Below are 21,922 nucleotides of genomic sequence, written 5' to 3'. Positions count from 1 at the left end.
GATCTTTATTAAACCTACAAAAATATGTCAGGAGCCAAGGGCCTTTTACAAGCAAAGCATGTGCTCTCCCACTGAGCAGAAGCCATTTCTATTTCTCACTTCCAATGCTGATTTTCAGTGTGAGCATTACAGACAGAATATCTATCAGCTTTCCTTTGCCTCATTGGATTTTACCTGGATCAGGATTACACTCTGTCCATAATAAAATAGAGCGGACATGTTGAACTCAGCCTGAAAAGTTATTGCTTTTGAGAAAGCTTTTCATTTGATGTAATAGCTCATGGGAAGGTTTATAATCATAGAATCTATTTATATACTCATGTGTTCTATTTTTTAATAAGCAGTTAAAAAGCAAACTTGTTGATTTTAAGTGTCTGCTTCATTAAATTAAATCCAATCAAATATCAATTCACATAACCATATAATAATAAGCTCTCTGAACATACATAAACTGAAAATGAATGGACAACATTTGCCAGCAAATACTCGAATATGATGCAGTGCTGCAGGAAAAGGAATAAGTGGCTTCTTTTTATGTACTTAAACTATTTTTTTCTGGATTGTTAATTCAGTATTAACACTGACCTGCACTATAGGACTATAGTAAGGATCACAATCATAGCACAAGTGAACTGCTCTTGAATATGATCCATAAATTCTTGATGATGATGATGATGATGGTGATGATGATGATGATCTTACCATCCAGTGACTATGATACACTCATATTTAATTGTCTTCTGAGGGAGAGAAGAACAGCCAGAATCTGCAGGACCTAATTCCCTTCTCTACTATCATCCCCTTTTCCTTGTATATCCCATCTAAGATTGTAAGAGCAAGGGACTGTCAAATTAATTATTTCTAAGTACAAGAGGCCTTTTTGGCTGAAGGGTAGTGTATAAATACTGTAAATGTATATATAAATAGGTATCTACTCTATTGATTAGGTTGGTTTCCAGTAGGCAAAATGACAAGACTCCATTCTCTCATCCCATTTTTTCATCATGTAGAAAATATCGTACATACAGCAAGTTTAGACATGAACTAAAGATTGGGAGCAGGAACATTAACAACCTATATGTAAAGAGATCTTGTAGCACCTTTGAGACTAACTTAAAGGAAGAATTTGGACGCATGAGCCTTTGTAGGCCTCAGTCTACTTCCTCAGGTGTCCATGAATCAAACATTTTTCAGAATGGAAACTGCAGTCAAGAAATCAGAAGAAGACCAAGGTTGGGAAGGGCAGCTATGTAAGATATAACACTTAGCAATGCGAAATTTCCAAAGCATTGTTTCTCCTTTGAGGGAAAAACTATTGTAATTTTTGACACTATATTCCACTTAGGAAACATATGAGGATAATTTTGAAACCATGCCTTCCCACATGCCTTCCTACTTCAGAACTTGTTTGAGACCTCCAAACCTAAAGTCATGCTTCATAGACTTTGCATCTTCTTTTAAACATATGGTCCAAGTTCATAGCGAAATTGATCAAGATGTAATTATGCTTTGTAGAGGCCCACTAAATTTGTCCAGCTTGATGTTAATCATGAGTGAATAGACCCATTGACTTGAATGTGTCCACTTTAATCATGTCCAAGTCTGGATGCAATCTCATCATTGCCATTGAAAACATCCCCTGCATTCTTCATATAGGTGGGTTCCTCATGTAGAATTGTATTATGTAGCCGCCCACCATATACACAGCTTTTCAATTGTCTTTCATAGACTTACAATGGCAAGTAGCCAGTAAACCACTCAGTGAAATTTTCCATCTGTCTGTCCTTCTATTGCATGTATAATGCATATTATATAATTGAATGTCAAAGAAGTTTATGTGGCATTTAGACTACTCTAACAAATCCTAGAATGGAAAATTGGTTTGAATAGATGGTTTGGCATTACGTGAGCGGGATGTGCAATCCCCTCGTGTTGCATGCCTAGAGTCCACCTTCACTGTTTATTATTCCTTCGTATTGTAAATTTTCTGTCTGGCACTTTATGAAGCTAAAGGAACTGCATTTATCACAAAGGGAACATAAATTATAGCTATTTTTATTGTGACTGGGAAAACAGGATGTAGCTGTAGTGCTGGATAGGGCTGTTTTTCCCCCTTGTTGTTACTCTTTTTAATAAAACAAGGTATTTAAGAAACCTTGTGCGTATGGAGAAAATGGAAAATCATAGCCAGAAAAAAAATACTGAAATGTGGTATTATAGAGGTACTGGGGAAAAAATTAAGGTATTTCAAATTATTGTTACAACACCAACTAAGAAACCTGAAAAGGAAAGAAGACCCACTTTAACAGATCTTCTTCCTTCTCCCTTTTTTACATTTTCTGTCTCTAGAATGACAGAAGAAGGTGCACTTGTGTTTGATGATCAACCATGAAATAACGAGACCAGACATGTATATATGGGAAAATAAAGGGTCATTATTTTGATCTATTCAAATACTAATACACTTGACTTTTTGGGAAACTACAAGAAGGGGGTGCATCCTGGTTCAGGTCCAGCTGGGGAACCAGGAGTCACCACCCCTCCAACATATCATTGGGTGAAAAACCAGGCCCAAAGGTAAATTCAAGATATTGGATTGACTCCTCAGTCCAGCCTATTTAAAGGCAAACATAGGGTACTCTTTGTCAAAATCCCATGAGTTTGTAAGAGAGAGCAAATCCTCCATGTCGGCCCCAAAGACAGGGTCCTTTCCAATCCCCAGGTTCTTTGACCTGTAAAGACTGTCCCAGAGCCCAAACTTTCCCCGAAAGGGGATGTCAATGGTGAACACCAAACTAATAATATTCTCCCACATCTCTGAACCCTGGCGACAATGACAGCATCCTATTTGACCTACCAAGCCAATTTTCCAAGTCCCTGTACGAACTATATGAGGTAGGCCAAAAAAAACCTCATGTAATGGGGATAAAAAATTCCTACCTGGCCCCAAAGCAGCCAGCTAAGCTCACACTGGATATTGGGTGGGAGAGGTGGGTTGTGTTTCAAAGAAAAAGAATGGCTGTAGAGGAGGCAACTAGCATAAAAAGCCACTGTGCTCCATCCTCTGTCACATGTCCCTAGTTTGGCTAAACCAGCCAAGCCCCCATTATACTGGTCTCTAACCATGAAGACCATCAAAGACGAACCTTCCCTTAAAGGGCTGCATAGCTTAGGTCATGTTTGAATCTTGGGGTTAATGTTGATGGTTTGGCTGAGCTGTTTGGAAGTTTGCTTGCACCTTTTTGTTTGCAATCCCTGGGGAGATGATCCAAGGGAGATGGGATTTACACTGAAAGGTTATTCAGACAGTGAGAATAATCCTGGTAGAATGTGGGTTGAATCTTTGTTGTTGTTCATATGCATTTCGAATGCACCTCAACAAATTGGGAGGAGGTGCCAAAAAAAACCCCATGAGTTTTCCGAGTTTTCCTAAAAGATAGAAAAACATGTGAACAACAAAGATTCAACCCAGATTCTACCTGGATTATTTTCACCATCTGAATAACCCCAAAGTGATTATGTATGGGAAGATTACGCATGCAAGTAGGATTCAGAGGAATTAAATGAAATAAAGGCTGAGAAATATTCACATCTGGAAAACCTGCCTCCATGGCTGTAAAAGGTTTGCGTCTTGTTCTCAAGAGGTTTTGTGAAATAAATAGAAGGTGAAATGACTAGTGTTTGATTCCCGAATCACACTCAAAGGCTTCTTTCGTCTGAAGAACACACACAGCCAATCCCTTTGAAAACTTCAGCTCTGAACTCCGCATCAGTAATTCTGATTTTGTTTAATTCACTTTCATAACAGAAATTGAAACAGATGCAGGATGTCTATGGTCAACCAAGCAGCCTTTTAGAAAAATAAGTTGCATCAGCTCAGAAAGTCCCAGATTCTTAAGAAGAGCAAAGAGCCAAGGAGGTCATAACTAACCAAGGATGACCTGCATATTCATGAATATCAAATAAGAAAAAGGAAATCATGAAGACGATGCCATTTGTGACACAATCATGCATACCAAACAGTGAAACTCCAGACTGCAAAGTCAATTCTAAAGGGAAAGATTTTAATTTAGATTTAACCTATGGGAAATGTGCGCAGCTTTACTTAAAATAAAATGGAACTGAATTCTGAGTAACTTAAAGAGTTCTTTCCTGGGTTTTTTTTTTTTAGCTCAATAAGCTCTCAATCAATAATTAAAAACCTCCCTAAAAAGAAAACCCACAAAGAAAAGAAGCAGAAGAAAATTAATACAAAATCATCATCATCATCATCATCATCATCATCATCATCATCATCATCATCACCACCACCAGAATTCCTATATCATCTTTACTTAATGCACCTTTACATATATTTAGTTAAGTAGCAGAAATTCTGCTAGTGAATAGTGAAGTTGTGTGTTGGGGCAATGACAAGAAAGTTCAATGAACATTGTTGCCCATTGTGCAATGGTTACTTTGCCAGCTCTTCCACATAATAACATACCAGCAGCCCCGTAATAGAGACAGATGTTAGGAAACTGTCCTATTCTAATCCCTTCATACTTTGGTCCATTTACAAAGATGAAACTTCCAGGCAAGATTCCAGCCAACAATTGTAATCATTCTATGAATATGTACAGAGAGGAAGTTCCACTGAAATCTGTGGGTTATGTTATAGGATTGCAGAATTGTCATAACCCAATAGTCAGTACTCCTCTGCAGATAGAGGCACTTAGAGGAAGAACTCTATGGATGATCTTAATTATTTGGAGGGATTTAAAGGATGATTTGAATTTAAGGGCCCGAACAGACAGGCCAAAATAATACTGCTTCAGGTCACGTTGGAGGCATACTGTTTAAATGATGCATGCATCCTAAGACACCAGAAGCCTAAGGTCTGGAGCGCAGCTTTGGCGTGGCTTCTGGCCTCTTAGGACGCATGCATCATTTAAATAGCATACCTCCAAAGTGACCTGAAGCAGCTTTATTTTGGCCTGTCTGTTCAGGCCCTAAGAATTATCTAAATTCAAATGCATCTGAGGAAGTAGACTTAAGTCCACAAAAGCTCATGCTGCCTATTTCTTTCTTTTGTTTAGTCTCAAAGGTGCTACAAGACCTCTCCACTGCCTAAACTGAAGATAATAAATTGAGAGATAACAAAATAGGTTGACTCCATAGTAAGCTGTATAAGCCTTATATTGGATTATGCTATCTAAAAGTCTGTCAACCTTCCTTTTAATCCCTCCAATGATTAAGATCATCCAAACTGATGGGGGATAATGTGCTGGCTTTGGAATGTTTAATTGTAATTGTATTGAATTGTGTATTTGATTGTAAAATTCAACAAAGTGTGAATTATGGATGCAAATCATCACTTATTTAGTCTTTGTAAAGAAGACAAGAGAAATCTTTTTTGCCCTCCTCAAGGGAGTAAGAGGGGCTTTTTTGTGTTTGCTTTAGTCAAAGTTCATGGTCGGATCAGGAGATAAAAATCTAAGCAAGTACATAATGGCTCACATAAATGAGAATATAGTATAATTCATAACATTCAAAATCTTTTTAAAAATCAATATATATATCAGAACAATCTTGAATAATACTGAATAAGAGAAATTAGCTGCATTGAACCCAGTGAGAGTTTGGAATAAAGAGGATTGCATTGAGAGATTTGCAGAGAGCATATCTATAGGGCAAACATCATTTTTGAAGTCCAAAGATGGATTATATTCCAATTTTTTTTTCTTTTAGGGGGTAAAATAATAGTGTAGAAAACACATCAGAACAAGTTGAATAACTAACTTCCTTAAAATAAACCATAGCTGGAATTGCAGGCTTTTAAAATAAGAGTGTGTGAGAAAGAAAGATGCTCTTCAAGCAAGATATAAAATTGGCAATAGCACAGCAACTTTTGAGTAGCCCAACCCAAAACTCAAACCTTTCATAGAAAAAGTATATTCAACAGTGCCACCCAGTGGCACCAGCAATAAAGATCCATATATATATATACTTGAGGAAACATATTCAAGCTGTATTGACCATGTTGCAAAATACAACAACCCAAATCCCCAAAGTGCGATACTTTTATTGGCAAACTAAAATGTACAAAATACAACATGCAAGATTTCAAAGCTTCACTGGCTTCTTCATCAGGCAAAGATGTTAAAAAGCATATAGGAAGGTGGAAAGCTACAACGTCACAGACCGACATTTTATCTCATATGTGACTTCTATTATCATTTATGTCTCTAGATGGATCTTAATGCAGGCAGAAGTCACTCCCTTTCTTGTCCACATAGGAACTAGGGGAAGACTACAATAAAAGACAGGTAATACAATTTCAACTCCACTGGCAATAGGAAAGTAAATTCCCTTGAGATCCAAGCTGTCCCTATTCTGTGCAAAGCTGTCTATCCCTGCAAATCTGACAGTCACAGAGGGCAGAATCCCAGTGATGCTTGCATGATTTTGCAATTAACGTAGTGTGCAACTGAAAGCTTTCAAATGTGTTGCGTTTATCCTTAAGTGTGACTGTTATGGGAACAGAGAGCCGACATCAATGGGGAAAATAGTTTCCTTTGATATGGTTAATTTTGTCAATCAATTGGTAATGTGTGCGGAGGAGGAGGAGCAGTTGAATATGCTCTTTTGGTGTATATGTTAATATGATGGCAGCAGGCTTTCAAGTATCCCTTGAAAGTAGTAAAAATCTCTTTTTCATGAGATGGAGCAGGTTGTCTAAACTGAAATACAACGGTAGTAGTATTTCGGTTTAGAGAACCTGCTCCATCTCATAGTAGTAATAGTAGTAAATTGTAATAATAATATTGTTGTTGTGTGCCTTCAAGTCATTTCTGACTTAGGGAGACCCTAAGGTGAACCTATCATGGGGCAAGATTTATTCAGGAGGGGTTTTCCATTGCCATTCATTGAGGCTGGGAAAGTGTGACATGCCCAAGGCCACCCACTAGGTTTCCATGGCTGAGCGGGAATTCGAACCCTGGTTTCCAGAGTCATAAACCAACACTCATACCACTACGCCACACTGACTCTCAATAATAATAGTGATAGTAGTAAATTGACTAAACAGATTACTTATAGTTTTGTATGTATCCTATCAATATTTGATAACAGCACTCAGAGTTGTGCAGTCATGGTTCCCCCAAATGCTTGCCCATGTTGGCAATAACCGCACTCTGATTTATTGAGCTTTATTGAGATTGATACATCATGTATCACCAAGAGCACATATAGGATTGCATGTTAAGGTTTCCATGTCTCAACGCAGCACTAGATTTGGGATCCAGACAATTATCTCATCAAGACAATACAGACATTCAATTATATTTCTGTTTCTTAGGCAACTGTGTTTGGAGTTTTATTGGGGACAATATTGCTTCCTTATGTTACTCTGAAAACATGTTAATGATAAAGAAAAAAAATCCTATCTTGCAGTACTTTGGAATGCGAGAAACAACTATTATCTGACATTGTAATCTTTCCTTTAATTAACTAAAGTGACAAACCCCACCATTTTGATTGAAATGAGCAGCTCCCTGTGGTCCGTCATTTGAGATGCTATTGTTATCTTTACAGACGTGCTATTTTATATTTTTCATTTGGGTGATTAGAGCTCTCTTTGCTCCTGCTGAAAATTAGTCGGCACAGTTGTTAAGAGAGCCCTGTTGCTTAATTCAGTCCCATATATGCCACGTTCCTCTCATAAAAACAGTGGTAAGTGATGAAGCAGTTCACAGGCAAAACTACTAGTAGTTGGCGGTTGAGGGAGGCGGAGGATCCTGGCAATGGACAAACCTGTCTATTTCTCTTCTGTGCCACCTGTGAATGATTTCAGCCATAAAATGTGTTGTCTTTCACAATAACTGACATTTTAAAGAAAACAAATGGTCTCCAAGTACATATTAAACTATGACATCTGGTGCGTTGGAACTGCTAGGAGTTGTGTTACATCTAAAGATGGGTGGATCAGCCTAATTTTAGTCTATGTCAGTGTGGAATACAGTGGTACCTCGGGATACGAAATACCCAGGTTATGAAATTTCCGGGATACGAAAAAATCCCATTGGAAATAATTGTTCCGGGTTACGAATGTTTTTTCGGGTTACGAAAAAAATTTTTGGTGCTTTTCGGCGCTTTTTCGCACGAAACGCGGCTTTTCCCCATTAGCGCCTATGGCAATTCGGCTTACGAAGGCTTTTCGGGTTACGAAAGCGGCCGCGGAACGAATTAATTTCGTAACCCGAGGGAGCAGTGTACTGAAGTACTTGGATGGGAGACCAGCAGCAAATACCAGGTGCTGTAAGCTATATTGCAGAGGAAGGAACTGAGTATTCTTTGCCAAAGAAAACCATATGAAATTGATGGGATTACCATAAGTATAGTGCACCTGTGGGGAGGAAGGGGCGGCACATCCCATAGGCACTAATGGGTCACGTGCCACCATGCCACCGAGTGCACAAACCCCATTCCTTTAAATGGGGCTCAAGCATACACATCATTTGCTTTATGCGGGGGAGTCTGGAATGGATCCTCCGCGTAAAGCAAGGTAGCACTGTAAATAAGCAAACTGAAGGAACATGCACACATGCATGGTTTCCATTCTATTACTGATGCATGATACAATTAGTCCTTCATATCTATGGATTCTTTATGCATTGATTCAAATATATATGGTTTGAATTTTTTAAAAAAATCCAAAAAATAAAATAAAATTTGCCATTTTATATAAAGGACACCATTTTACTGTACCATTGTATTTAATGGGACGAGCATCCATGGATTTGGGTATCCACCGGGGAGCTTTGAACCAAACCCCAATGGATAGCAAGGGCCCACTGTTCATTCATGCTTTTCCTTTTTGGTGTGCTGCTCTAGAAGCCTTTTCTTATTTCCTGTGCTATGTGTGTAGGAAACGGAGTCGGCTCCATTGAGCCTCATCTCCATATAAATGAGAACTCAAGATGAATGTATTGTCCATCTGTATTTTGATGGGCGAGAACAATTAACCTGCTTTCAAGCTGAACGTGCTCAATGTTCATCATAGTCGACAAGTACCCTTCCTTTAGTGGAACAGCCTGAGAGAGATATTCAATGGTGTGCACGGTAAAGCAGCTAACAAAGTCAATCTGAATTATTCCTCCTTGTCAAAATATGCAAAATGTTCATCAATCCACCACCATGCAGAGCTAGCTTTGATTATTTGGGTATTGAAATGCATGGTAATCCTGTGAAACAATTTGGCCACTAATTGGAGCAGCCTATTATATGTAATGTAGAAGGATATGCAGAAATGGCCTGTGCCCCACGCACTCTGCTTTGTACAGTGTTGGAATCATTAAGATAAATTGGCTTCCTTAGATTTGCTATTAGTCTTCATGAACTTATTGCTATACCTATTTACTTGCCTTGAGTGTTTAAATGCTTCCTTTTCTGGTATGCAGGAGAAAATTCAGTACTCTCTGTCTGCCTGCTGCTTTCAGCATATTCTTCACCGTTGCTTATACTTTCCAAGAATACTAGGGTATTGCAGTTCAGCAACATCCGAAAGGGTGTAGTTTATCTCCCCTCCCCATACACACCCACATTAGGAAGAAATATTTGTATTTTCCATATTTATCTAGCAGTACAAGGGACTCACTTATACTAAAAAATTAACTGGGGTTTGGTTCCAGGGGCCCCCATGGATACCAAAATCCATGTTGTGGCATCAGTGCTGTCTGGCAGAGAAGACTAAGGTGCGTTACAGACGCGCCAAAGGGGCATACTAGGGTTAGAAAGGGGCGTGTTAGGGTTGAGAAGGGGCATCGCTTCTGGACGCCCCTCGACCTATTACGGACCGAGTTCGTACAAAATGGCGGTGCCTGTCCACATGGGGGTCGCCATTTTGATGTCGCAAACGCATAGCATCCGGGCATCACATGGCAGAAATGATGCCGCGAGTGTGCGGCTAGTGCCTCGTGGCGCCACTTCCGGGACCCAGAAAGAAGTGCCATTTCGGCACTTCTTTCTTGCTGCGCCCAGGAGCCATGTGGTTTGGCCGCTGCGGTTCCTGGATGTAGCAACCGGCGGCAGCAGCAGAGCGCCCGTTTTGGGCGGTCTGTAACTCGCCTAAGGCTCCATCTGCACTGCAGAAATAATGCAGTTTGATATCACTTTATCTGCCATGCCACAATGCTATGGATTTCTGGGAACTGTACTTTGTTGTGGCACCAGAGCTCTCTGACAGAGAAGGCTGAATATTGCATAAAACTACAGTTTCCAGAATTCAATAACATTGAGGCATGGCAGTTAAAGTGGTGTCAACCTGGATTATTTCTGCAGTGCAGGTGCACCGTAAAGATCTCACCAAAATTTAAATCCCAGGTTTCCATGGTACTGAGCCAGGGCAGTTAAAGCAGTGTCAAACTGCTTTAACTATGCTGTGTTAGATGCAGCTTTAGAGCCCATGGGATAGAAATGGCTTGGACTAAGGATGATGCCTTGCAGCTGGAAAAGCTGGGCCTAGCCAGAGGGCAGGGTTAATGATGTGCCTTTCAGTTCAGACTAGTTCTCATGAGCTATTCTTTGTGGGCTCACACCTCTTCCACTTTTGCAGATGTCCCATTGCTTCAGCAGCAAACAAAATTCGGGCAAGGCTAATAGCAGACATTGTCAGGGGGATGACTTTATCTAAACTTTGAAGCTGTTTTTGTTTTTTTTAAATGTTTTTAATGATTCTTAGGTGGATGATCTTACCCAAACCTTGAAGTGGTTTTCTTCTTTTAAAGTTGTTTTATTTAATTGACTGGAAGTATATTATGTATTAAATCTGGATGCTATTTGATGGAATATTTTATAATTCTGAATTGCTGTTATTGGTTTTATATTTTATCATGCGAATGGCCTTTGGCTTAAGCATTAATAAAGATTGATTGATTGATTGATTGTTAATTTAATAAATCTGTGGACTTCATTTAATAAAACATCACCTTACTTCTTGATTTCGGGGTAAACAGACAGAAAGAAAATGAATCCTGTTTGAAACAGAAGACTTCTGTCTCTTTCTCTATTTCTCTCACTAAGAGAGGAAGTTTGAAGAATATTCAAGTAGTTTGAGACTGTTCAGATCATGGCTGACTGGTTTAGAGTTCGGTCAAGCATGCAGTCTCTTGTTGACGTGAGCTGCAGACATTTTCCCTGCAAGAGTTCTTTGTGCTTTCCACATGCAATTCACTGGGCAGGTCTGCTTTCCCCTGTAGGGTATTTTCTGCCTAGTCCTATTCGCACTAAGTTAAGATTCATCACAGCAAGCAAACTATAATGGCAGTGTATGGGGATTGTTTTCCAAGCCAAATGATCTGGATGCATTTGTTCAAAAATAACACTGAGGTGTATTTGTCTATTGTTTAATTCTTGTCCCATCTCAGATCCCAAAATTCACAAAGTTACCTACTACTTCACACATCTATGCAGAGATGACCTGTAATTTATTAATACTTATTCTATACCAGGCTTGGTGAATGGTTATCCCAAAGCTTTATTTCAGATGGTTTAAGAACATCTCATTGTTTCAAGAAGGGCAGGGCTAAAGCCCTGGGGAGATCAAAAATGATAATATATTCACAAGCCAAAATGAGAGTCTTCTTCTTTGGAGGCTTTTAAACAGAGGCTGGAGGGCCATCTATTGGAGTTCCTTCAGTCATGTATTCCTGCATGGAAGGGGCTTGGACTGGATGATTCTTGAGGCATCTTCTAACCCTATGATTCTATGATTCTAAATCAGCATATGGAAGCAGTGCAGTGATGGAGAACCTATGGCATGCGTGCCAGAGGTGGCACTCAGAGCCCTCTCTATGGGCACATGTGCCATCATCCCAGCACAGAGTTTGCCAGAGTTTGTTACTAGAAAACCAGAGGGACATGGCACTTTGCAATAAATAAGTGGGTTTTGGGTTGCAGTTTGGGCACTCGGCCTCAAAAAGGTTCACCATCACTGGACATATCATCTATGACTAGATTGAATAGTCAACAAGATGGTGCCATCTCCAAAATGGCATGGAAGCAGCTGCTAAGTGGGTACGAAACATTGAGTGCTCAGGGTCTCTAGAGAAGCATATGTTTCCACATTTTTATTGCAAAAGCATCCTTGGATGACATAACTGTTTGGGAGAAAATGTGTGACTGTGGGGGGGCTTGGAGGCATGGATGCAGTTTGACATCATCTTAAGCTGTTGAAATACAGTTCCAGCAAACCTTTACAGCTGGCCTTGATGGCTGGGACTTTGACATTGATGGTTGAAGCCTAGTTTTCTTGGGACAGTTTTGAAAACCACTGATCTAGGTAGTATGGGAATAAGGCACTACAGGAATAATGCCATTTGACACTGTTTTACATGCCATGGCTCAGTGCTATGGACTCCGGGAATTTGTAGTTTGTTGTGGCACCAGAGCTCTCTGACAGAGAAGGCTAAATATTTCACAAAACTACAAATCCTGGAATTCCATAGCATTAACCCATGGCAGTTAAAATGGTGTCAAAGTGCATTGTTTCTGTAGTGTTGGTGTATCCTTATTGTTTGGGAAAGTGCAACATTAGAAAAATCCATTTTACTTAGAAAAGAGCATCAACTTCTCCTTGAATTCGTTCTCATTCTTGTATAATTTGGAGAAATCTGAATTATAGCCAAAAAGACCATAAGGGAGAAGAATTATATCTTGGTGGCTTGGGCTTGTGGCTTTAAGAAATCATTTTTTATTTTTGCTTTCCACATACAGAACTCCTGTACAACTTTTAAAAGAGCATTTAAAACTCTTTAAGGAAGCCATTCATTTCTGAGTAGCTCTCCTGCATGCCATAAATTTTGAGCAGATCTAATGAAAAGCCAATATTTAATACAAGACAAAGACTTATTTCACTCATTCTCCAATGCCTCCATTTGTCATTGTGGCAGGAACATTATCAAATGTTCATATTAAATACTGTGCATATTTATTGTGAGTAATGGATGGAACAGGTAGCCTTCTTTATGATCACTGCACAGAAAAACAACTTTACTTTCTCCCTCGTTGTCACAATTCTTCCTTGACAGATGTTATGTGCTCTGCTTTCCAAGAGCTACATGGGACAAATCTTTGTAAGGCTGTCCTACTGCAACCAGTTGAAGTTTGGTGTTATGTTCACATAAAACAATATTGCAGCATATTTTCCTGTAATGATATCTTCATAGGGGCAGGTTATAAACTCAAGGAGGACAAGTTACAATGCTTGAAATTTCAAATCTAGAGCATTTCCTATAAATACAAGTAGTAGTTGCTAGAGTGTCTCTTATTGTGTATAATGAATACTTCAAGGAACATCTGAGCATGCAGTCTATTTCCACAATGTGGTGGACTACATTTGAATCAAACTCCTAAGCTGATGAATCAATTTTCCAAGTGTTGTATAGTAGCTAGAAGGATAAAGATCAAGGGCCTAAGCAGTTGGGCAGCATAGCATGATTCCTTGTTGGAACTAATCAATAGGATTCATGCCTGATTCAAAACAGACTCTTATGCAAACCTATTCAGAAGTTACACTGAGTCCAAATGGATTTCTTCCCAAGCAAAGGTACATAGGTTTGCAATTGCATTTGCCTATTTGCTACTTTCTGCAGTATAATGCACTTGGCATCATACAACCATTTAGTGGCAAATTGACTTGGTTGCTTCATATCTGTTCGATCTATGTATCCATCTACCTTTTCATTAGGAAAAAAATGTGTAACAGTTAGAAATGTACACAAAAATGCACAATGTTTTGTGTGTTGTTAAAAAAAAGTAAACTGAAACAGGATGAATACTCTTCTAAGGGCCTGAACAGACAGGCTAAAATAAAGCTGCTTTGGGTCATTTTGGAGGTATGCTGTTTAAATGACAGACACATCTTAAGAGACCAGAAACTGGACTGGAGCATAGCTTTGGTGTGGCATCCAGCCTCTTAGGACACATGCATCATTTAAACAGCATACCCCCAAAGTGACCTGAAGCAGCTTTATTTTGGCCTCTCTGTTCGAGTCCTAAGAATGGAAAAATGGGAGAAACCAAGTTGGCAGAGTCATCCATCACCAAACAGGTAGCTGAGGCTAATTTACACTATACAGTTAGAGCACTATTATTCCACTTGAATCACCATGGTTCTATCCTATGGAATCCTGTGCTTTGTAGTTTGGAGACATACTGTAGTCTAGAGAATTGTAAATGCTTCTCCCTTGACTTCCAGTCCCAGGATCCTATAGCATGGAATGATGGCACTTAAAAGTGGAATAATAGCACTATAATTGTGTAGGGTGGATGAGCCCAAGTTCTACTGTACAGTGGTTGTTTTAAACTACAATACAACCATTTAAATTGCTTGGATAGAACTAAATAGAGTTTAATAGCCTTGGATAGAGCTATCCATCTACCATTGCAGCTCTTTCCATAACTGCTGAACATAAGACGATTTCAAATGGTTATCTTCTAGTAGCTTCATGATATTAGGACATTTGCTGAACAATTGAACTGAACCATGTGGCAATCACTGTTTCTTTGCCTGACATTCTGTATGTTAGGTAGCCCTTATTTTCCACCCCCATTTTGAGCTAGTTTTTCTTTCTTGCTGCTAAAGAGCAAGGTGGATCAGAGAAAGAAAAAAACTTCTCAGAATGGAGCCAAGAGGACAGTTGGGAAAAGTACTAAAGGTATGTTTAACAGGGCAATGGCATTTCAGAGCCATTTAGAGTTAATGTTCAGATTCAGAACTTTTAAACTCCTGTTTGGAGGCAAGAAACAAAACAATGGTGTCTACTGGGGCCCATCTAATTAATGTCCTGTACATTGTTACTGGGTTCTTTTAAAAGGGGGCAATCTTAATCTCCTAAATAAAAAAAGGACACCAAGGATTGCTGGGTTTTATAGTATAGTAAAGAGCTATCTGTGGTATAGTTGACATCTGTGGTAGTATGCACTCAGGATTGTGTTTCTCGGCTTGTGCTGGGTCAGCCAATGCTCAAGCTATAAGAAAGGTACAGGAGTGCTGAATGTCATTGAGGAGACCTGGATTTTAATCAAATTGTTCCCTGTTGTATTTGTAACAACGAAGGGGGCCATTACAAAATTCAAGGGTCCCAAAGTAGTTTTCCTATTTGAGCATTGACTCAGTATTTTGTTTTTCCCATATTGCAGACTGTCTTTTTCTAGTTAAAAGGATAATACTCTTCTGCAGTGATGCTAACTTGTTGCTCCTCTTTCTTTCTTTCTTTCTTTCTTTCTTTCTTTCTCTCTCTCTCTCTCTCCTCTAGGTCCCTCACCATATGAAAACCCTGCCCTATTACGGCTATGACCAACCAGTAATCGGATACTGCCAGGCCCACAAACCCCTCCATGTAAATAAGGGATATGACACTATCTCCCGGGATCAGGCTGAAACCGCCAACTTGGAGCGGAGTCGAGACTTCATTGCTACAATCACACGTTCAGCGGCTCCAGCTATATATATTGAGAGAATACCAAACTGATGGAATGTCTTTGCAGAGAAATGAAAAGGATTGTGTGGGAGGGTTCTTTTTTTCGGGAAGGGAAGGGGAACCTTTGATTCAAGAGGAACGAGGAACAAAAAGAGTAACCATTCCAGTTACCAGTATTTCAGCTTCGACAACAGGAAAGGAGACAGTTACAAACTGAATTTCTACCATGGTCCTCAAACAATCGAATGACCTTGTCATATGAACTGGAGAACTTCAGGATGTTCTTTGGCTTTAAACTGTTGAACAAACTTCTTGGTGTAAATATCAGAAAGATTCTTGAGTTCTTATATAAAAACAAAACCCCACAGACATTAGATTTCACTCTAGTAACATAAAGGGATGGATTAAACGTTCTGTTTGTATATTTGATTTTTCTACATTGCACAGTTCCTTTGAAGGAGAACAACCACAGATACCAATTTAAAGGAGTGTGTACATGGGAATGGTGGGACGTCCAAACAAAGAATGAAAATATGCTATATCATTTTGTTATCATGTGTTTATTACTCTCAAAGGTTCCTTTAAAGTTTCATTTTCCTTATTGGGAAACATATCACACCAAATTATTTAGTGCTTTTGTTTAAAAACTTTTTTTTCAGGCGAAGATCAATATTTTAATTTCAGATACTAAAAACAGTTTTTAAAGGCTTATTATGTTGAATTAAATTGGCATTGGCAATTCCTACAAACGAACCAAGGGGCAAAACCAGGCAAAATTTTGGGATGCATGTACATTTGAAACACAAGTCATTCATTATTGAAGTGGAGATAACATTCTATTTCTTTTCCGTATCTTCGTTTTGCATCATTATTGACATCCGAATAATGTATGGGTCTGTTTTAAATAAAGAACGGAGCAGTTATTGATTATGTAAGAGTTCCCACTTGAACGGCACAGCAGTGCAAAATGGAGGAGGATTTGGCATATCCAAATTTCCATTATATGCCCAAAGATGTTGAAAATGGTTAGGATGGGCTGAAAAAGAGCATCTTGATGAACTTTGACAGCTTATGTGATTTTTTAAAAAGCAAAACACAGAAGGGTGTGTCATTGTTTGGTTTATTGGTTTTTAATCAATTATTCCGATCAGCATTTGTGTAGTTTTTATCTCTCAAAGGACAACAATGGTTTGGGGAGAAATAAATATATTATTTTGTGACTGGGATGCTGTAGTTCAACTAAAGATTGAATGTTTTTCTCAGCTGTTTTATAGAGCAACCACTACAATCAACTACTCTCAGGCTGACATGGAGGTTTCTACACATTAAAGACATGGCAACGTTTTAAGACCACGTGGATATAACCCAAGTATTATTAAACATTTGGAAATGGAATTACGTTAAGCACGTGCTTAACTCTTGGCATTGAAATCTAAGACATGCCCACATTTTGAACTTTGGTTGGATCCTGTTCCTTGTCTATTTTCAATAAAAAATACTGAGCATTCGTTTTACTTAATGATACGATCAACATAAAACATAAGTTCTCCATGACCTGGCAAAGGATGTGATGCTGGTTATTCAAACTAGAGTAATAGGCTTTATGGTTTGATTTAGTAGCCAAATACAGGTTAAACTAGACCAGTGGTTCCCAACCTTCCTAATGTCACGACCCTTTAATACAGTTCCTTATGTTGTGGTTACCCCCAACCATGAAATTATTTTCATTGCTACTTCATAACTGTAATTAAATAGGTGTTTTCCAATGGTCTTAGGTGACCCCCATGATAGGGTCCTTCGACCCCCCAAAGGGGTCCCGACCCACAGGTTGGGAACCACTGAACTAGACCCATTAAATGGAAAGTAAGCCCACTTTGACGGGATAAAAATGGAAACAACACCCGACTCAGTAAAGATGCCACTGAATTATTTCCCTATTGAAATCACTGAAAGTTACAGAATTGCAAAACCATGCATTGACAACTGCAGCAGACTCAGAAATGGTTGGGTTATCCATCCCTCCAAAAGAAAGTCAACTTTGAATCAGAGGAGAAATTAAAATCAAATAGATAGTTCACCCACATTAATTATTTGTATATTGAGAATAACCAACAAATTGTTTATGTGTTGACATAACAAAGATCTCTTCTCACATACCTTACTTGCTGGCCTAGATCAAGATAGCCCTTCCCTAGATGTGAAATAGCATCCAGATAGATTCCAGATATAGCTCACCCCTATCATTGATTGGATATGATCAGTAGCTATTACATGTTACACTTTTTAAAAAGTATAATTTCCATTTGTTACACATGCTACCCAGTTCCTGTCTGCACTATTAAATGACCCACATTCTAGCTTTATATATATATATATATATATACACACACACACACACACCAAATTCTCTAGTATTTGGATAAGCCAAGATATAGGGCAGCATATGCAGTTGTTCTTCCTTGCAATTGTTTTGTGAAAAACAGCCTCTTGCTTCATTTCTGTCTTCAGCCAACGAGAGAAATCTCATGTTTATGACCTGACATTTTTTTAAACATTCTTCCAACAAAAAGGGCAAATTTAAATTATTTCAACTAAATACGTGTCATTAAAATAATTTTAACTTTTTAAAAATGGAAATAGCTGCCTTAAATGGGTAATTTCCCTGAATTATTAAGTTATTAAATGGGCTACAGTGTGAAAGAGCTACTGAATGTAGCATTACATGGTTTGTTCTTTATCCAAAAACTATCCTCCGCATTTCCCTCTTTGATTCAGCTGGTGATGCCACCCTTGGAGTTTTTCTCTGATACTCTCTTGGTTGGTTAGTTGGTTAACTGGTACGTTGGTTGGAGCATCAGGATGGTGATCCAACAGATAATACCACTGGAACCACCTGTACATTGCACAATCTCATTATTGTCATGGTAGTGATAACAGCAATGATTTGTAAAGGAACAGGGTGGTTTGGAGCCATTTTAAATGGCTACCTTCCTCATTTTTGATTAGGAGGAACACTGGCATCCTGTGCCTTACCCATCAGGCTTTCCAGTTCCCATTGAGTTTGACTGCAATACTCCACAACGGGGAGAAGAAATTCCAAACAACAACATGCTATTATGAGTTACCCATTATTCTGCAGAGTGTTTTGGAGTATCTTGCTTTATAACAAGCAAGTAAGAGCCATCAGCTTCATAAAAGACCAACTTTGATATGAACAATCCTAGAACTGGTTTGTCAGTATGGATCGACACTGCTGCTTGCATTTTTAAGTTTCATGGATACGAGGAATTAATGATCGGAGACTGTCCTTCAAAGGTTAATACTACACAACTGGCAAGAATACAAAGAAAACAAATGCAGGTAATGAAATGACTGCAGTCTAAGAGATTAATAAACAGTGCAATTTTAATAAATTAATTATGAAGCAGAGGCACATAAATGGACTTATACAAGCAAAATATTTGCTTTGGACCTCATGTCCCAAGAATGCCACCTTGGATCTAATACTGGGGGGGGGGGGGGATGGAATACTGTATACATGAATGAAATAGATAAGGAAGGCCACAGACTCTTATAAAAATGGCTGCAGGTCCAACTGCCATCAATGATCCAGCCAGAGAGGCTGATTCCCAAACAATTCTGTCTTAAGAAGATTTTCAGACCAGTGCTTACTGGTAAGCGCTGGTAAAACACCGCTAAAACGTTTAGGAAGTGTGTGTGTCTGAAAGCCTGATGCACTTCCTAAACGTCAAAGGATCATTGGCTTGCCTCCAGCATCCCTGAATCATTCAGGGAGCAGCAGTCGCAATCCCTATGAATGCAAAGTTTTCATTCATAGGAAATTGCTGTTCCCCAAACAATTCAGGGATGCTGGAGGTGAGCCAATGATTCTCTGACGTTTAGAAAATACATCAGGCTTTCAGATACATACACTTCCTAAACGTTTTAGTGGACTAAGCACTGGTCTGAAAATCTTCTAAGACTTCAGCTGAACAGAGTTAATGATACTGCAGGGCTTTCTCCAGTGTGTCCCCTCCTAATTTATAAACTGGCAAATGAATTAATTCAATGCAAATGGTCATGATTTGCATCTTTCTGGATCCTGTTCCATTCCATTCCTACTCCCACAACTGTATAAAATATATTTTATATCCTGAGGTCTGGATATCACTCTGGCTGCATCTGAAGGACTAGATTTGTATCCATGAAACCTCATGCTAAAAAAAAACCAGTTTAGTCTTAAAGGTGCTGCTAAATTCTTCCCTTTCTTCTTCCTTTTTATAAGATCGCTGGTAGTATATATGTTGATAACCCATAGCATATAAAGTAAATGGGCAACATGGTCCTGGGTCCTCCAAGGCTATTTTTGCAATCCGTTTTTCTCCGTGAGACCAGTAGTTTTTCAGCAGTGGACATCTACCTTTTCTGTTCATTCCCCTCTCTTCCACTTTGGACCTTTGTCATTTTGATCCCCAAAAGTGGCCTTGGGGCAAAAAATTGGTCCCTAGAATTGCCAAATGTCTCCATTCCTGATCCAGACGGTTTCACAAGTGCCAACGTTTCTCAATGGCACAACAACAATAAGCTTCACCACTCACTAATCCATCCTCTACACAAGTGATTCCCAAGCTTGGGTGCCCAAGGTATTATGGACTTCAGCTCCCAGAAGCCTCAGCCATCTGGGCCAATGATGTGGGATTCTCGGAGCTGAAGTCCAAAACATTGGTAGGCCAGAGTTTGGGGATCAATGCTCTACACTTTCTGGGTTTTGCTAATTGACTAACAGTGGCAAACACTGCATCATTATTGGGAATAACCTCTAGAAGTTCCACCCCTTTACTAGTGAAGCTTTTTTCATCACTAAAGGGAAACTATCTTAAGTACAGTCACCACCAGTATAAGTATAATACTGATGATATATCCTGGAAAAGTATCCCAAAACTGTTCTGTCTGTAACCTGATCAGCTTCCCAGCTAGTGCAACAACATTATGACATCTGGGATGTGGTGATTCTCATTGGCAGATCTTCTGTGGGATCTCACTGGGCAGATCTAAACTTCAAAATGCAGAAGAAGAGTCACTTTCTGAGGTGCAGTTACATGAAACCGCCTGGGTATTTATTAGCCATGCTAGTTACCGTTATTTATATATGGCGACATTTACAAATAACTTTGTGGTGTGTTGATAGCATTATATGTGAGATAAATTGTCTGCAAACATTTATAAAGCCTTTATGGGACACACAAACATTTTTTAAATGATTTATAAAGTAGGCCTCTACAGTGGCAGGGCTACATATAAATCCCTTAGTAAATATTTCCTCTGCATCAATAGTGCTGATATTAATTAGTTTACAGTTTATCCACAAGTGCTTGCTGGATGATTTACAGGTCCCCATCCTAAGGCTTTGAAATACGATACAGATTATGTATGTTTTCCATTAATATTTCTGACTTTTATTTCTCAGTAGGTCTAGGCAGCCAGAGATCTGAACCTGCAAGTGACCTTAGGACAATATAATGCTTGACTGTGCCAATATCCTTCTTTCTGGGTTCTACGGTGGGTAGCTATTATTAAATATTGGAAATACAGTCACAATTTAAGTCCACACATACAGACAATGCAACAAATAATATATTAAATTTAACATTGTGCATATAAATAAGGTAAATATTTTCTATTTTCTGTATTATTTATATTGTATGTTCTAATATTTTACATCTTTTTGGAACATTTAGATCTAAACTGTTTATAAATTCTCCTAAATAATAAATTCATACTATTGGGTTGACTACTGAGAAGGCCCTGCCATGGAAAATGCTAATCTATATCAACAGAAGGTAAAACTCTCAAGAAACAGTCTTTGGCAATTTCAAATGTTGAAAAGGAAATTAATATTAGATGATGCCTTTCCGGAGTTATCTCACAGCGATCGGATCTGATTCGAACAGCTTATCCTGCTCTGTTGATGGAACACCGATGTTGTGACCTATGAGACACAGATGTTCATAGGTGAAGCCTTTGATTTGTTGCATTTTTCATAGAGCGAAGAAGCCCATGTCTATCCTAACTGTCTTGTTTCAAGAAGCAATTGTGTAAAGTGGAGATAGTGCTGTCTGAGCCTATGATCGATAGGTGAAATTTTGTTTCCTCCTGGCAATATCCACCAAATAATGTGGCAACTGAGAGGGTAGGATGAAACATCCAAGTCATGTCAGATGTCACAGCCTGAGAAATGACCCTGAACACTGGGGACAACAAAAAGGGCTTAAGGTCTAATAAGCTTGTGTTTTCTTTATATGTTGCACATCTATAACATCCCATCAGACACCCAAGCATGAGAATGATGAACCTGATACTAGCAGTTGGGTGGATAGGTCAATCTGGCTGTGTATTTTAAATTAATGATGTCAGAGATTTCTGTGCACTTGGGAAGGTGAGGCTGGGATTTCTGTCTTCAA

The 21,922-nt window shown here is 38.9% G+C and overlaps 1 protein-coding gene across 3 annotated transcripts in view; it reads left to right on the top strand.

Moving 5' to 3' along the window:
* LRRTM4 (leucine rich repeat transmembrane neuronal 4) overlaps positions 1–15,820 on the top strand; it is a 242,142-nt gene extending 226,322 nt beyond the window's left edge. Inside the window, exon 4 of one of the 3 annotated variants that reach the window (XR_006104847.1) lies at positions 15,297–15,365. Coding sequence is in view for 1 of the 3 variants with exons in the window: in XM_042477558.1 (XP_042333492.1) it covers positions 15,297–15,512 (216 nt within the window). In the remaining 2 variants the exon portion in view is untranslated. Of the gene's footprint in view, positions 1–15,296 lie in introns of all 3 variants that reach the window. The other 2 variants (XM_042477558.1, XM_042477560.1) reach the window with 2 other exon arrangements.
* Positions 15,821–21,922: the final 6,102 nt, after the last annotated feature.

Source organism: Sceloporus undulatus, chromosome 6, assembly GCF_019175285.1.
Source record: "Sceloporus undulatus isolate JIND9_A2432 ecotype Alabama chromosome 6, SceUnd_v1.1, whole genome shotgun sequence".
Lineage (NCBI taxonomy): Eukaryota > Metazoa > Chordata > Lepidosauria > Squamata > Phrynosomatidae > Sceloporus > Sceloporus undulatus.
This window is presented reverse-complemented; position numbering and strand designations above follow the sequence as displayed.